This window comes from Mercurialis annua, linkage group LG1-X (genome assembly GCF_937616625.2).
Source record: "Mercurialis annua linkage group LG1-X, ddMerAnnu1.2, whole genome shotgun sequence".
NCBI lineage: Eukaryota > Viridiplantae > Streptophyta > Magnoliopsida > Malpighiales > Euphorbiaceae > Mercurialis > Mercurialis annua.
Window position 1 is genome coordinate 17,898,127 of NC_065570.1, and position 16,967 is coordinate 17,915,093.

General features: G+C 35.8%; 3 protein-coding genes across 3 annotated transcripts; all 3 read left to right on the plus strand.

Moving 5' to 3' along the window:
- The first annotated feature begins 900 nt into the window (after positions 1-900).
- LOC130014946 (uncharacterized) lies at positions 901-5,918 on the plus strand. Its single transcript, XM_056104100.1, has 5 exons — positions 901-1,989; positions 2,137-2,289; positions 2,494-3,267; positions 5,366-5,638; positions 5,727-5,918. Exons 1-5 carry the CDS (start codon positions 901-903, stop codon positions 5,916-5,918), a joined length of 2,481 nt encoding a protein of 826 aa, XP_055960075.1.
- Positions 5,919-5,946: 28 nt separating this feature from the next.
- On the plus strand, positions 5,947-6,755 carry LOC130014958 (uncharacterized). The gene is made up of 2 exons (XM_056104121.1): positions 5,947-6,313; positions 6,697-6,755. Exons 1-2 carry the CDS (start codon positions 5,947-5,949, stop codon positions 6,753-6,755), a joined length of 426 nt encoding a protein of 141 aa, XP_055960096.1.
- A 6,384-nt stretch (positions 6,756-13,139) lies between these two features.
- LOC126666342 (protein FAR1-RELATED SEQUENCE 5-like) lies at positions 13,140-14,795 on the plus strand. Its single transcript, XM_050359369.1, has 3 exons — positions 13,140-13,500; positions 13,546-14,174; positions 14,373-14,795. The coding sequence occupies exons 1-3, from the start codon at positions 13,140-13,142 to the stop codon at positions 14,793-14,795; spliced, it is 1,413 nt and encodes a 470-aa protein (XP_050215326.1).
- Positions 14,796-16,967: the final 2,172 nt, after the last annotated feature.

Sequence of the window (16,967 nt, forward strand, 5' to 3'; positions counted from 1 at the left end):
CCGTGACACGACCCATTTATTTCGTGTCATAAACGGGTTGACACGTTTTCGACACGAACCCGCTAAACCTCAACCCGGATTCGCCAAACTTACGGGTTAGACGAATCGTGTTATCGTGTCATGACCCATTTTGACACCCCTAAGGATGAGTGTCGCACTTAGGTTACTACAAAAGAGGCAACTGATGGAGGGCCAAAGAGAGTAATTTTTGACAAACCAGTAGAGGCAATGACCAAACACATCAAGCCTCTGTATATTAAAGCTCACTTCAATGGCAGGCCAACCTCTAGGGTTCTGATTGATAATGGATCGGTAGTCAACATTATGCCATTCAAAATGCTACACCTTCTGGGAAAACTAAAGAAGACCCCATTTCAACAGAGGTTAGTATGACTGCCTTTACTGGAGAACTCACAAAAACTATTGGTGTTCTCCCAGTAGAGGTAACTGTTGGAAGCAAAACTTCTCTATCTGCTTTCTTTGTGGTGAATTCCTCAGCCAGTTACCAAGCTCTTTTAAGACGAGATTGGATTCATGCTAATTGGTGTGTTCCTTCATCTCTGCATCAATTTTTACTCTTTTGGAAAGGAAATGAGGTGGAGGTGGTATGGGCAGATAGAAAACCATTCACCACTGCCACCAACATGGTTGAAGCCCGTAATTATGGTTCATGTGTTGGCCCCATCAAGTTCACTGGAAGAAACAAAAAGGGCCAACCAAAGGAGAGCAAACCTCTGGAAATTCATGAAGAGGTCAAAAAGAAAGCAGAGGAAATTTTGGGATCAACGGCTATTGTTCCTTACAACAAGCCGTGCTCCTCAATCATAATTGAAGAAATTAATGATTAAGCTCACCTCCGGTGAGTTTGCAGCAGCTACATCTGCTATCTTAAAAGAACGTATGCAGTACATTATGGAAGAGATTATGGAGGAAAATAATTTGGCAGAGGTATTAGATGCCGAAGTAGTTTATGAAGAAGAAGAAGTTTATGAAGATCATGAGAATTGCTTGGAGGAGCTAGAACAAGCACCTCCTTGGATAGATGATGAAGCCATCCATGTCAGAGAGGAGTTAGAAGAGGTGAACCTTGGAACCTCAGAGGAACCTCAGGTAACTTTTGTTAGTAAAAACCTAGAGGTTGGCTTAAAAACAAAATTGACTGTACTCTTGCAGGAATACAAAGATTACTTTGCATGGCAATATTCTGATATGCCGGAGTTAAGAAGTACATTGGTAGAACATCGGCTTCCTATTAAGCCTGAGTTTCAGCCATACCGCCAACCTCCAAGAAGAGTTTCAAAAGAAGTTGAATTAAAGGTAAAAGAAGAAATTGAAAAATTGTGTAAAGCAGGCTTTATTAGGCCTGCTAAATATAGTAATTGGTTGGCAAATGTTGTTCCAGTGGTTAAAAAGAATGGAAAACTTCGAATATGCATAGATTTTAGATATTTAAATGAAGCAACTCCTAAGGATATTTATGCCATACCAATTGCTGACACTCTTATTGATGCTTCAGCTAATCATTCTCTTTTGTCTTTTATGGATTGTTTTGCTGGATATAACCAGATTATGGTGGCTAAAGATGACATTTCAAAAACGGCATTTAGATGTCAAGGATCTATTGGGACATTTGAATGGGTGGTCATGCCGTTTGGTTTACGTAATGCTGGTGCAACATATCAGAGGGCTATGAATGCCATCTTCCACGACCTCTTAGGTAAAACTATGGAGGTTTATATTGATGATGTTGTTGTAAAATCAAAACTAGTAAAAGATCATTTGAAAAACCTAGAGGAAGCATTAAGGAGGATGAAAGTTCACTGTTTAAAACTCAATCCTCTCAAATGCGCCTTTGGTGTAAAAGCTGGAATTTTTTTGGGGTTTTTGGTCCATGAAAGAGGCATTGAAGTGGACCAAAACAAAACCAAAGCTATTCGAGAAGTTAAACCGCCTAGAAATAAAACAGAACTTCAGAGGTTTCTTGGGCAGGTTAATTACCTAAGGAGATTTATATCTAATCTTGCAGGAAAAACCAAAGTGTTCTCAGAACTGTTGAAATTAAGAAAGGAGGACATCTTCAGATGGGAAACCATCCATTAAGAGGCCTTTGATGAAATTAAAGATTATTTAATGAAGCCTCATGTATTGATGCCTCCCAAAAAGGATATACCTCTGAGGTTGTACATTTCAGCAGCTGAAGGTTCAATTGGGTGTCTACTGGCCCAGAGCAACCAATATGGACATGAACAGGCTATTTATTATTCGAGCCGTTCGATGACATCTACAGAGGTTAGATACACTCCTATCATGAAATTGTGTCTGGCTTTCTTTTTTGCCTGCACTAAATTAAAACATTATCGGCTTAGTAATAGAGTCTATGTTGTGTCCCAAACCGATTTAATGAAATATATGCTAAACAAACCTGTTTTATCTGGAAATATAGGAAAGTGATTATTAAGTTTGGCAAACCTTCATTTGATTTATCATCCCCAGAAGTCGGTCAAAGATCAGGCTCTAGCAGATTTCCTAGCCGACAATCCATGTATAAACCTAGGAGATGAAAGTAAATTTGACTTGCCGATTTTTATGAATGAACATAGACCTTGGATGCTTAAATTTGATGGGTATAGTACAGATAGGTCTGCTGATGCTGGAATCATAATAGTGTCACCTTCTAGAGCTAAGACCTCCTTGTCTTTTAATCTTGACTTTGAATGTACAAATAATCAATCTGAGTATGAGGCTTTGATTATTGGATTAGAAATTCTCCTAGATCTAGGTGCTAAAAAGGTCAAAATAATTGGAGATTATCAATTGGTTATTAGACAAGTATCTGGCGAATATAAATGTATGAGTTACACCTTAACCTCTTATTATGCTATTGCTATACAGTTAATAGAGAGTTTTGAAGAGGTTGAATTAGTACATGTTCCTAGAGAGGAAAATTGGGAGGCCGATAAATTATCACAGCTAGCATCTGGCCTACGTCTGTCGGAGGAGTTAACCCACCGACTAGTAATGGTACAAAGAAAAACTCACCCTTCAATTTTTAAAAGAGGAGTAGAACTAGATATTTTCAATATTGATGATAACTTAGTACAGGATTGGAGGAGAGACATTAAAAAGTACCTGGAGAATCCTAGCAAGAAGATGATGTATAAAGTAAGAGCGAGAGCTGTTAACTACGTGCTAATAGAAGATGTTTTATACAGAAGAGGATTCGACAACCTATTGCTAAGATGCCTTGGAGCTACAGAGGCTTTAGAGGTCATGAAACTGTCACGACCCATTTTCATGAATTGCGACCGGCGCTAAGGTATGGGTAATGTAGTACCAAAACCCGTAGCTAGCCTTTCATTTAACAAATAAACACGTAAACCTGCAGAAAACCAATGCTCGGGGGCAACCGAGACTTCAGCCTAAATCTAGCAGTTATAATATTCAACAATTAAAATAACATGCTTCCCAATAATAGTATTTAATCGGCTTAACATAAATAATCCGGAATAATCGTTTAACATGCCAGAGCAATAAATAATCAGTCAGACCAATCTGACAAAAACTATAATAATAATAAAGACGTCTAGTTACTACTGCGGTCTAAGAATAAAACAGTTTTACAGTTTATCAAAAATAAATGAAACCTCCGAGGAAAAGTAAATGCGGAGATCACCAGACTCTCTCAGATCATAACCTTGGGAAAAATTGGGAAATCAATGGGGTCAGATATACTGAGATGAGTTTATAAAAGTTTAGGGACTAAACTGTACTTTATCCAATTAGGGACTAAACTGTACTTTAGCCAAATTTGATATTTAAAATCAAATTTATAACTTTTGTTTATAATTAATACAAAATATAACGTTACCAATCAAAAACTTACTTAAATAAGTTTTAAAAACGTTTAGGGGCTAAATTGTAATTTAGCCAATTTATATCAAATCGAAATTCAAAATTAAATATAATTACCCGAGTAATTATATTAGCTTAATTTATAATAACTATCATTTACAATTTGTTAATTAGAAAATCAAATCAAAATCCTATTTATTATCAATTGATTGGAAAAGTTTAACCTAAGGGATTTCTTTGATTTAATCAAAACAATTTAATGGTCATAATAGCCTTTTAGCCATCTTCTTCGATTTGAACAACACATGATTCCCTCCATTAAATTGAAATTAGCAGAACTCATTATTCATACACCCTAAGCTATTAAGATCCATGCTATCATTAAACATGAACAATTAAAACTCCAAACACTTAACCCAAATCCAAGACAAACAAAAGCAATAAGAACAAGGACTCCCAAACAAAAATAACACCGAATCAATCAAATAACCTCAACTGATACGTTGATAATCGATGGAAACAATCTCAAACCAAAACTACAGCGATTTATAACTATATACTAAGAGATTCACACTAATAGACAATCAAAAGTTATGGCCAAAGGGAATTGAAACATTCGGCAGCAACATGCCAACCCAAGAACAGTGGAAACAAATTCAAAACGGTAAACCGTATGGCGATTAAAACGAGGTCGATTACGTACCGTTTTGCGAAATCGAGATAGGGAAACGTAGATACGCGAGTCTAGAATCTCCGGGATCAAACGGAATCAATTTCGATCTAGAAACGAATACAAACGCATCAATTTACTGAGAGTTGTTCTAAATCTTAAAACTGAATTCAAACCGAACGATACAACGACGATGGCTCAAACGAAGAAGATAACGTACCGTTTCCGATTCCGAAACTTTAGAATCATAGAGGATCGAGTCTATAATCTCTGGGATTAAATGGTTCTGATTTCGATCCAAAGACGAAGGAGAACGAATCAGAAAACTGAAGCAACGTTTTAAGCCAAAACAAAAAATAAGAGTTGATGAACTCACGATGAACACCAAGGTTTTGAGGATGATTTGCAGCGTTAATCTTCAGGGATTTGATTGAAATAAGACGGCTAGGGTTAGTGTGTAGTGTGGGGAATGAATTAGGTTTAGAGTTTGATTTAAATACGGATTTGAAATCAAAATAATCAAGTCCAAAAACACCCTCTCCGTTGCACAGGGCTGGTCTCGTACGAGACCAGCAAGAGAACTCTTGTTCTCGTTCGAGAACCAAGTTCTCAAACGAGAACAAGTCAGTGCAACACAGGTCTCGTTCGAGACCTGTGTTGGACGAACGGGAATTGGCTTTTGAGCCAATTCCCTTGGGCCGAAGGGTTTGAATCGTTTCTTGGGCCTAAAAATATTTAACCCAACTCCAATTCAAACACATACCAAGCTACCAATCCATAAATTAATATCGAACACCACCGGAAGCTCGTCGGAAATTATCGAAAATAAACGGGTTATTACAGAAACAAACTCATGAAGGAGTTTGTGGAGCACATCAATCTGGAGTAAAAATGAGATGGCTAATTCGAAGACATGGTTACTTCTGGCCATCTATCCTTAAAGATTGCATGACTTTTGCAAAGGGTTGTCAATCATGCCAAAGGTATGGGAACATACAAAGACTTCCAGTTGTTGTGTTGAAGTCTGTCATCAAACCATGGCCATTCAGAGGTTGGGCGATAGATTTGATAGGTAAAATATATCCTCCATCTTCTAAAATTTACTGTTTCATAATTGTAGCTACTGATTAAAGAGGAAATCATACATCAATTTGGAATTCCACAATCAGTAACTATTGACTAGGGCACCATGTTCACTTGTAAGGAGATGCAAGAATTTGCCACTGATTATGGAATAAAATTATTGACCTCTACACCTTATTATGCTCAGGCCAATGGCCAAGCTGAATCTTCTAATAAAATTATCATCAACATAGTTCAAAAGATGTTGGGAAGAAAATCCAAGGGATTTGCATCGAATTTTATCAGAAGCACTCTTAGCATATCGCACCTCTAGGCGAAATACTACTGGAGTAAGTCCATTTATGCTAACCTATGTTCATGATGCAGTGTTACCTATGGAGGTGGTGGTGAGGTCGTGGAGAGTATCTAAGCAAAATCATTTGACTCTAGAAGAATACAATGAAACCATGATGATGAAGTTAGAAAATTTAGAAGAAGGGAGACTTCAGGCTTTAAACAATATGATTATACAGAAGAAGAAAGTCTCCAGAAGCTACAATAAGAAAGTTCGAGCTAAGAAATTTCGAGAGGATGAGCTAGTATGGAAGTTGATCTTACCCCCTGGTACTAAAGACGGAGAATATGGAAAATGGTCTACTAACTGGGAAGAGCCATTCTTAATCCACAAGGTGATGAAGGGGAATGCATACTGGTTATCAAGTCTAGAGGGTGAGCCTCATAAAAAAATTTATTAGTGGAAAGTACTTGAAGTAATAAACTCCCACCATCTAGGAGAAATACAACTTAGAATGACTTAATGGCTTTTAGCCATACATGTACTGCAGATTATGCAAGTTGTTTTTAGTAATGTCAGTACATGAGTTGTAATATTATGCCTTTTAGCCAAGTGTATTATCAAAGTTTTAGGAGTTTGGCTATTCTTGCTAAACCTGTACTTTTTCATTAACTTATGGATTTGGCACAAGTTGTAATGTGATGTATTTTTAGCCATTTTTGATAATTAAAATTCTAAAAGTTTGGCTATTTTAGCTAAACTGGTGTTTTTCATTTTTTAAGATATAATTTAATGACCTCTAGCCATTCTTGTAAAGATAAGAGGCTACAATTAATCGACTATGGGAAGTTTCCAGAAGTTGGTTCTAGAAGTTAACTCCTAAAAGTCGATTCCTAGAAGTTCCAAAGTTTCAAAAGTTGACTCTTCAGTTGACCCTCCAGAGGTTGATTTCAGGAGTTGATTGTCAAAGGTGGAAAATAATCTAGCCACCTAGAAATAATAAAAAGAAAGATGAGAAATGGTTACTTGGAAAAGACCATCCAAGACACATTAGAATTGACTGGCAAAGTTGCCATGAGATTCCTATAAAAGCTCATCTAGCAGGAAGATTTATAGAAGCCTATGGGAAGGAAGGAAAAAGATAAGTGATAGCTAATAAATGGATAACCTTTGGAAAACTTTAGTCTGTTTTTCCACTATCCTAATGTCAAACTCCTACTATAAACGATTTATAAGTTCGCTTTTCCTCTAAGACTTCTTAACTACTGTTTGGCTACCTAAGCTAAAAGTACAAGAAGAAAATTCAACAACAAACAAAAACGGCCCTGTAATACAATGCATGGCTGTAAGTGACACATGTGCTTTGTTCGTGAAACAAGTCCTGGTATGGACATCACATCACTACACAAGTATATGGCAAAAGCCATCTTCATACCAGGAACATAAACACATAGTGAAAATGCAATGCATGGCTGTACCTGTAAGTGAATCTTGGTGTGGAACACAACAAGCAAACAAATGGCTGGGGAGGCATCTTCACACCAAGACATTTGGAGTTTACAAAGTACATGAATGACGTCTCTGTAATGCAATGCATGAACAAGTGAATATGTGCAAGTGTACATGTCATAACAAGCAAATAATGGCCAAAATCCGTGTGAGAAAAACGTCCTCTGAAATAAATATAAGGAAAATCATCCAACAACTTTTGAAGAATTTTGAGCAGCGTGCACCAAGTGAGATGAAGGGGAATCTGAAAAGAGATGTTGCGACTTCAGCTCATCTCATTTTGATTGGCAAGTGGACTTCACTTTCACAAACCCTGGGCAAACAGCCTATAAATTCATGACATGATGTTTCTCTTGGATGGCGACATGCAAAGGTTGAAATTTGAAAAAGACAGGATCTCTATAGTCAACAATGCCATTTACTTCATCCTAAGAGGAGAAATTGGAATAGTCACAGCTGGCGTGACAAACTCAAAACCTGTAAGTATAAACTCTACTATTAAGCGATATGCACATTTATTCAAAATTGGCTAAAATAAGTAAAGTAATTGGTTTTTATGGATTTCAAAACAAGCAAATCTAAACTAATTACTTGACCAATTTGGTTTTTAAATGGTTCAAAGGAAACTAAAGTGAACATGATATATACAGAAGACAAAATTGGGCCAAAATGCCATATGGCCTTAAATTATGTTTAACTTAGCTATTTAGAGATTTTGTGACTTCTAAAGGCTAAAAACAGCTTAACAAAATTCATAGCCTGAAGAAGTTGCAGGATTTCTAATACTGCGATGGTATCCTAAAAACCATTAAAAAACACTATGCCAAATCCATACCAACCAATCCACAAAAAACAAGCAATTATAATGAAACTCAATTTTGCTTACTTATACCTGTCAAAAGATTGGATGTGGATCCTATGGTAAAGGCATCAAAAGCTGGCTTCTAAACAGCAAAATCAAAAAAATGGTGCTTATAGTTGCTAATTTAGGAGATTCTGCAAGATTGAAATACAATCATGTTCAACAATCAACAATTAATGGTTTGGAAGATCATGTTTCCATTTTACAGTTCGCGGATGACACGCTTCTTTTTATTCATAATGATTTGCAAATGATTGAGAACTTGCTTCGAATTCTTAGATGCTTTGAATTGATTTCTGGGCTTATAATTAATTACCAAAAGTCATCTATTATTGGTATTAATGTTGATCCTGTCTCCTTGTCTACATCATCTGAGATTTTGAATTGCAAAGTGGAGGAGCTTCCAATTACTTATTTGGGTCTTCCTCTTTCTTATAGATCGGTGGGATTTAGACTATGGGATCCGGTAGTCAGCAACTTTAATTCTCAGTTATCTTCTTGGAGAGGAACTCTTCTTTCTCCAGCAGGTCGTCTTACTCTCATCAAATCCGTTTTATACAGCTTACCAGTTTATTATTTATGTTCTTTTCGGATCCCTCAATCAGTTGTAGAGTCTCTTGAACGTATCATGCGATGGTTTCTTTAGAGCGGTAGTGTAGAAAGTAAGGGCTTCAGTAAAGTTGCTTGAAAAGATGTGTGTGTTCCTTTAAAAGCGGGTGGTCTGGGCATTCCTCCGTTGTGCACTAAAAATTTGTGTTTATTGTTTAAGTGGATCTGGAAATTGATGACTTGTGATAAGAATTCAATTTGGTTTACTGTTTTTTCGAACAACTCCTCTTGTATTTCTTGGTTTGATATTGAGTCTAATAATGTCCAACACTTATCACACATTTGGAAAGGGATTTATAATGTCTGCGTTAAAGATACGACTGTTTGGAATTGCTTTCTGGGATCAGTTTTAGTGTCTTTGGGTAATGATTCTCATAGTCGGTTTTGGCATGACCAGTGGCTGTCTTACCCTCTTTTTCTTCTATTTCCAGATTTGTATCATCTTAGCAAAAATAAGAATGCCATGGTCTCAGACATGTTGAATGAGCAGCTCAATTTTTACAGCAATTTTCTATGGTCCAGACGTTTGAGAATTGGTGAACAGATCAGGTTGTCCTCCTAGCTCCAGTTACTGCCGCAACCTGCTGATTTTCAGACCTACACAGATCAGTTCTTCTGGCAGAAAACGAAGATGTGCTCTTCAGCCTCCATGGTGCAGCTGCTGTCCGTTAATGCTTCTCCTAATCTGTCTGAGGTTTCTTTTTTATCTCACTGTATTTGGAAAGAATTTCTTCCACCTCGCATTCAATTTTTCGTTTGGTTGCTTGCTCGGGATCGTGTCTCAACAAACGTGGTCTTGGTAAGTCGAAGAATTTTTCAAACAAATCAGTCTATGTGTGCTTTATATGGACGGGATGAATCCGGTTCTCATATTGTTATTAATTGCAATTATACCCGGAAGTTTTGGAATATCATTTTGTCAAAATGCAATATTTGTTGGGTGGCTCCATTCTCTATCGAGAATTTCTTTTTGTTTTGGATTTCTCTATCTATTGGAAGACATCGGAATCTATGGAAATTTATTTGGTTCTATGGAGTATGGCATCTTTGGAAAGCTAGAAACAAGAGGGTGTTCAAAGAAGAAAGAACAAATTTGCAAAGCTTGGTTTTTCTAACCATTTGCAAGGCCGTGGAATTTTATCGTGCAAAGAATCCGAGCTTCCTTTATTCGGGGAATGACGTTTTTCGATCTATTGAGTTGTTTTGTAATTATTCCTAATTGTTGTTTTTTTGACTTTTTCGCCTTCCACATTTTATGGATGTGCTAATACTCCTATCATTCATCCAAAAAAAAAACAATCAACAATTAACAAACAAAAGCATGTCAAAGATTTTTTTTTTTGAAATTTAAATTTGTACCTTTGATTTGATTACATCTCCTGGTAGAGAATTGCTTGCCTTAATGTGTCTAAATGGCGGAGTAACTATTGTCCCGTCAGAAAGGTAAAAAACCAACGGCTCTTTAGATAAAGAAGCCGTGAGGAGATCTGAAATTAATGCTAAAATTCTTAGTAATTGAATTCAATCATTTGGCATTAAATTCAATTCAAAAAGTCATAATCTCACCTAATAGGCAAAGCTAAAAATCACATCATAGCAATTAAATTCTGGAAAGACAAAATTGAAGAAGCGAAATTAAAAATCTATACCTGCCATGATTTTTGTCGTCGCCTTCAAGCCGCTGACCGGCTGGCTAGGGGAGCGACGTGTCGCTGCTGCCGCTGGGCCTGAGCCAGACGCTGCCGAGGAAGATAACAGAGCTGTTGGAGGAGACGCGCACCGTTGCTGGGTCGCCGGGCACGTCGGCAACTGCTGAACTGGCCGGATCCGTCGGCTGGTGGAGCGAGCAACTGGTTATGGGCAAAAGACCTGCTGCGTGGAGTAGGGGACCAGCTGGAGTTGCTGACGATGAAGCGGCTGGATCCGTTGACAAGGACGATCTGGCATTGGCCGGAGGCAGCCACTGGGTGAGGTGAGCAGAAGACGCACGACTGGAGTTGTTGGGCGACGCGTAGCTGCTGAACTTTGGAAGGAAGCCGCCGGTCTTGGAAATCTTGGAGCTGCCATCGCCGGAGGTTGTGGACCCGCTGACGCCGTGGAAAACTGTTGATGATGAGATGGAAGTATTCCATAATTATTTGCAAAAGTAAAGCGGACTATGCACTGTGCATACAAATTGAAAGGAGCCTTAGATTCGGTTTTTAAATGAGTTTCTTACATAAAGTTAAGGCGTCACGGAGTACAATTTCAAACATGGAAAAGCCTTGTGAATGAAGGATGATTTAGTGGGAAAAGTTTGGGACGACAAAAAATGAATTATCTTGGAAAATTTTAGTTTTAGATCTGTGAGTGGAGGGTGAAAGTGGAAGAAGATTCAAAATTCTAGGACCATTTGGAGACCTTAAAAGATTTATATTTACACATAATTTTTGGAGTTCTTGAAGTTTTAACGGCTAAAAAACATGTGCCGTGAATTTTCAAAATTTCAAAATTCTTGAACTTATGAAAATTGAAAATTAATTTTAGCTAAAAGAATATATATAAATGGCTTTATTTCTAAAAAGCCAATTACATAGGGGGCATTGTTTGCACCAAAATTAATAATATGGCTAAAAGGCCATAAAAGCCTATATTCTTTTGGGCTTTTTACACAAACAACCTACTTTGCCCATTTCTTATCTTTTATACGGGTCCAAGTTTGCCTTTTCTAAACTACCATGTGCGCCCTATTTTATTACTTTCATACGGATTCTATATATTAAACCCTAATAGCATAAAAATCATAACTTCATTTATTTTCTCTCTCCTCATCATTAAATTCTCTCTTCCTCTCAGCTCATCTTCTCTCTCTTCCTCTCAGCTCATCTTTCTCTCTCTTCCTCTCAGCTCATTGTTTCCCCTCAGCTCAGATTTAAACAAATTAATCTGTCAACATACATCGTTATTCTACCTCAGTTTCTGATCGCGAACTGATTTTGATAAACTTCATCAGCTATCTCCATCAATTCGACATCTTCATCTTCAAATTACGAAGAAGCAACACCTAGATCTTAATTTCAAGCGAAACAGTTAAGATAATTCAAGTTCAGATTTAATTTCTTGCTGTTGACTTTAATTTTCTTAAATTTACAGTTTAATTAGATTAATCAACAGAATATCATTAATAAATAAAGAATTAAATATAAAAATAAAATATATTGCAGTTTTCATGTTGATTTTGTTTTCATGTTAATTTTGTTTTCATGTTGATTTTATTTTCATGTTGATTTTGTCTCAGGGATGGATAGTATTGCAGTTTTTGTTCAGTACAATGGTTTTTGGAATGATAAGCTGAAATACACAGATTTTGCTGTTAAAGGACTTCTAATTCCAACAGATTGTAGCATGCAACATCTTGAAGAATTACTAGCCAAACAGCTACAAATAGATTTAGAAGACACAAATATGCAAATCAAGTATCAGGTATTTTAATACTTATAAATTTACAAATACTTGTTAAAATTTATATTGACAGAATACAATTAGTATAAAATTGATATATTTTGGATGACATGTTGTTGACTTTATGTTGATAAGTTGTTGATATCTTGTTGTTTTAATAGTACAACGATTATAATAATTTTTTTTTATGTTGACATCTTGTTGATGTGATGTTGATATGTTGTTGATTTTTGCATAAACAGCTCTTTTTTTAAACTCTTATCTAGGTCAAAGAAGACTATCCACCAATAATAATAAAGATGATGATGCTTTAAATTTCTACTTTAAGATGAAAGGAAAATCAATAGATCCAACACACTTTCCACTCTGCATTGAAATTGAACAAAAAATAAGAGATCTATCATTGTATGTATCATCATTAAGATCAACACACCAGAATGTCAACAGAAATTCAACAGTCTGTGAACTCCAAGAGAATTCAACAAATGTTGATAATTCTAATTCAGTTTCAAATATATTTCAGTATGCAATGGACATGGGAAATCTGTTAGATGAGGATCAAGAAGTGCAGAGTCCTTACATAGAAAGTACGATCATTAATGAAATAAAGGCGACAGAAATTGAAGAAGGACAAGAACACACTAAAGACTATACTAAGCATTTACGCGATCAACAATCATTTTCAGTTCAGATCTTACAAGTCGTGCAAAATTGAGTACATAGCAATATGCAATGAGCCTGGCTGTGAATGGAAATTGAGAGCGTCGAGAAATAAAAAATCAAGTGTATTCATTGTGCGAAAATTTAACAATGTACACACTTGCAAAGTTGGGGAAAGGATGGCCGATAAAAGGCAGGCAACATATGATTTGGTTGGAAACTTCATAAAGGATAAGTACTCAAACTTCAAGACTGTTTACACGCCTGCCGATATTATTAGAGATATGAAGAAGGAATATGGAGTCGAACTAAGCTACCAAACAGCATGGAGATCAAAAGAGAGGGGATTAGAGCTCACGAGAGGACATCCAGCTGATTCATACAAATTGCTGCCTTCTTATCTACATGCGCTGAAAACAACAAATCCCGGGTCTGTTGCTGAATTGGAAACAAGAGAAGACAGATTTCTTTATGTTTTCATATCATTGAATGCATCAATTAAAGGATGGGGTTTTTGCAAGCCGATAATTGTAGTCGATGGTACGTTCCTCAAAGCAGCTTATTGAGGAACTCTTCTAACGGCAGCGACTCAAGATGCAGCAAATAAGATTTTTCCTCTTGCATTTTGTGTGGTAGATTCTGAAAACGATGCTTCGTGGGAGTGGTTTTTTAACAAACTTAGAGAAACATTCGGCGTGAGGGAAGGAATGTGCATTATCTCGGATCGACATGACAGTATTAAAAAAGCAATTGAAAACGTATTCCCGGAAGCACATCATGGGATTTGTACATACTATCTTTTCAACAATGTCAAAGCAAGATATAGAAGAGCGAAAGGTGAAATCAGAGAACAATTTTTTGGGGCAGCCAAAGCTTACACGATTGAGCAATTTGAAAAACACATGGCGGAACTTGACAAATTTGACCCCAAAATAAGGGAGTACCTCACTGAAGTGGGTTTCAAAAAATGGACGACAGTCCATTCCACCAGCAATAGGTATTCAACAATGACTTCAAACATTGCAGAATCTTTAAATGCAACAAACATAGCTGCAAGAGAACTGCCCATAACGACGATGCTCGAATTTCTACGTTCGCTTGTGCAAAAGTGGACTCATGCAAATAGAAACTGTGCAAGATCATTAAAAACAGATATGACAAAAGTGGCTGAGGATATATTGAATGAAAGCTATATTCGATCTCTGAATCTGACGGTAAACCCAATTTCAAAACTATCGTGTTGTTGACATGTTGTTGATTTCGTGTTGCTTTCCTGTTGATGTGGATGACCAAAATTAGTTTTCTAATTCAATTCTTTTTTCGTGTTGTTGACATGTTTTTGATATCCTGTTGCTTTCCTGTTGATGTGGATGACCAAAAATTGGTTTTCTAACTCAATTCTTTTTTCTCAGGTAAGCCCTGCAAATGACAATATATATACTGTCACTAAAACAAAAACTCCCTTCTCGGTCAATTTGGACACACAGACATGCTGCTGCCGAAGATTTCAAACACACAAAATACCGTGTGCGCACGCAGTTGCTGTAATAAGGAAATACAACAAAGATCCTTTGTTCTATTGTTCAAAGTACTACATGAAGGAGACGTATGTCAACACGTACATTCACACTGTGTATCCAATGACGAATAAGTCAACATGGAATACACCTCAAGAAGTAAAAGATATAATCGTGCTGCCTCCAGAATCAAGAACAAAATCGGGGAGACCGAAGAAGAAACGCATAGTGGCAGGACATGAAAAAAGGTCAAAGAATACATGCACGGTTTGCAAGAAGAAGGGTTACAATAAAAAAACATGCAAACGATCACTATAATTACAGGCAGATTTATTTCTTTCAAATTAAATTGTTGTGTTTGAATTTCATATTATTTTTTTAATTACGAATTTGACTGAAATTTTCAATTTTATGTTGATATCATGTTGATATATTGTTGATATGGTTTTGATTGAAAATTGATTTTTAAACTTTTTAAGAAAACGTAAAATTAGTGTTAAAATGCTGTGTTGATATCATGATGACATTCTGTTGATTTGACTTCTATAAACTAATATTTCATTTTACGAATTTTATGGATAAGTGAGCATTCATTGTTGATATCATGTTGCCAACATGTTGATATGGTGTTGATGAAAAGTTGATATTGAAGCTTTTTTAGAAAAAAAAATTAGTGTTAAAATGCTGTGTTGATAGCCTGATGACATTCTGTTGATATGACTTTTATAAACTAATATTTACTTTAACGTTGATGTCATGTTGCCAAAATGTTGACTTCATGTTGATATGATTGTATTACTTATTCTAAAAAACACTAAAATTACAACAAAATTAAAGTAACTTAATCAAATAAAAGAAATTATCAGTAAACTGTTCAAACAATATGAAAAAACAACAAGAATAATTCACATACCAAACATATTTAAAAACAAACAAAATAACTGAAAATAAACCAAAAGACAAGCATTCCCAAAATATTAACACCTAATAAGAGACATTATTCCTCCTCAGTTCTCTTCGAAGCTGGACGGTTCCTTCAACGTCACTTTTATAATCAGTTTCTAGCTTCCACTTCGCATAAGAAATCAAGCCTTGACAAAGTCGATTCCGGTACCTTTCCATATCATCTACCGAAAATGACGAAGTAATCGGCTTGCCATGAATTAGATACTCCGCGAACAAACAAGTAAAAGCACCACAATCACTGCAATATTTAAAAAGCAAACTTAACAAAACAGAAAAAGGTATTAAAAACAAATGAAAACATAAAGGAAAACATAATAGAAACAGTTACCTCTTAACTTGAACTGGCACTTCAGCAAAATTTTCATAAGAGAAAGGAGAATATCTGCTGTCGAAACTAGAAGATAAAGCAAATGATACAGAATCATTCCTAGACGAATAGAAGTTCATTTGTTTCAAAAAAGCAGGAAGATATTGCGTAAAAGCTCCTATCATTTTTTCAATATTTTCTTCAATCTTTTCAGTCTTGTAGGAATTGTATACATACACCTTGCATTCTTCAAAATTAACCCGCACGAGAAACCAATGATTCGGGTCTAAGATGATTATGGGACATAGAAGCTCATTCACCTCCAACCAACTCTTATTATATCGACAGCCTCCTCCCTTATAGTATTCAAGAATGGAGTTTCCAGACGTAACTTTGAATTCAGCACAACCAGACGCAACGTACGAAAAATATTCTGCTACTAAAATCTGACTGAAAATGGAATTTGTAGTACAAAACTTCATCTTGTTGTCAAACAGTGATTTAATCTTCTTCCTCAAGTAGTAAAAGATAACATCGATATGCTGTAACGTACAGAAATAAGTATAAGAAAATAGTAAACAATAACAAATGTCAACATAAAATTAAAACAATTAAAACACACTTACAGAAGTAGATAGTTCTCCACCACAGAAATTCAAAGTGTGAAAAAAAATCTTCTTCGCAATTAAATCACCACCAATATCGAAAGGAGGAGTAATTACAGCATATTTTCCAGTTAGCGAACTACAAAACATACAAAAATAAACAGTCAACAAATGTTGATGCAAATCTATAAAATAAAAAACAACAATAATATAGTTCTATTACCAAGTTTTTTTATTCCATCCTTGCTCAATCCAGTTAAAAGTTTCGATGTCTCTAAATGCATCATCTTCAGTGTACTCAAGATCAAGCAAGGGACAAGGAGCTTCATTATAAGGCAATGCAATCTGGCCTACAATAAATAAGGAAACAAAATTAAAAAAAATAAAAACATATTCTAAATAGAAATATACTAATGATCAATTTCATAAATAATAAATGTATGCTAATGTTGACAAGATGTTGATATTCTGTTGACATTAATGATTACAACTGTTTCACAAAAAGTTGATTTATTATGCATCATGTTGACATACTGTTGACATCTTGTTGACATCAAAGATGTAAGATGATATCAACATCAACAAATTAATAAAAGGACAATTTAACAATCA

Bases quoted from the DNA above. Each gene is read 5' to 3' on its own strand.
- LOC130014946 (XM_056104100.1), top strand. From the start codon at position 901: ATGCAGTACATTATGGAAGAGATTATGGAGGAAAATAATTTGGCAGAG. The intron at 1,990-2,136 runs GTTAATTACCTA...TATTTAATGAAG, and splicing joins TTCAGAGGTTTCTTGGGCAG to CCTCATGTATTGATGCCTCC. The intron at 5,639-5,726 runs GTAGCTACTGAT...TTCACTTGTAAG, and splicing joins AAATTTACTGTTTCATAATT to GAGATGCAAGAATTTGCCAC.
- LOC126666342 (XM_050359369.1), top strand. From the start codon at position 13,140: ATGGCCGATAAAAGGCAGGCAACATATGATTTGGTTGGAAACTTCATA. The intron at 13,501-13,545 runs GTACGTTCCTCA...TTCTAACGGCAG, and splicing joins GCCGATAATTGTAGTCGATG to CGACTCAAGATGCAGCAAAT. The intron at 14,175-14,372 runs GTAAACCCAATT...CTTTTTTCTCAG, and splicing joins TTCGATCTCTGAATCTGACG to GTAAGCCCTGCAAATGACAA.
- LOC130014958 (XM_056104121.1), top strand. From the start codon at position 5,947: ATGCTAACCTATGTTCATGATGCAGTGTTACCTATGGAGGTGGTGGTG. The intron at 6,314-6,696 runs GTGAGCCTCATA...ATTCTTGTAAAG, and splicing joins CTGGTTATCAAGTCTAGAGG to ATAAGAGGCTACAATTAATC.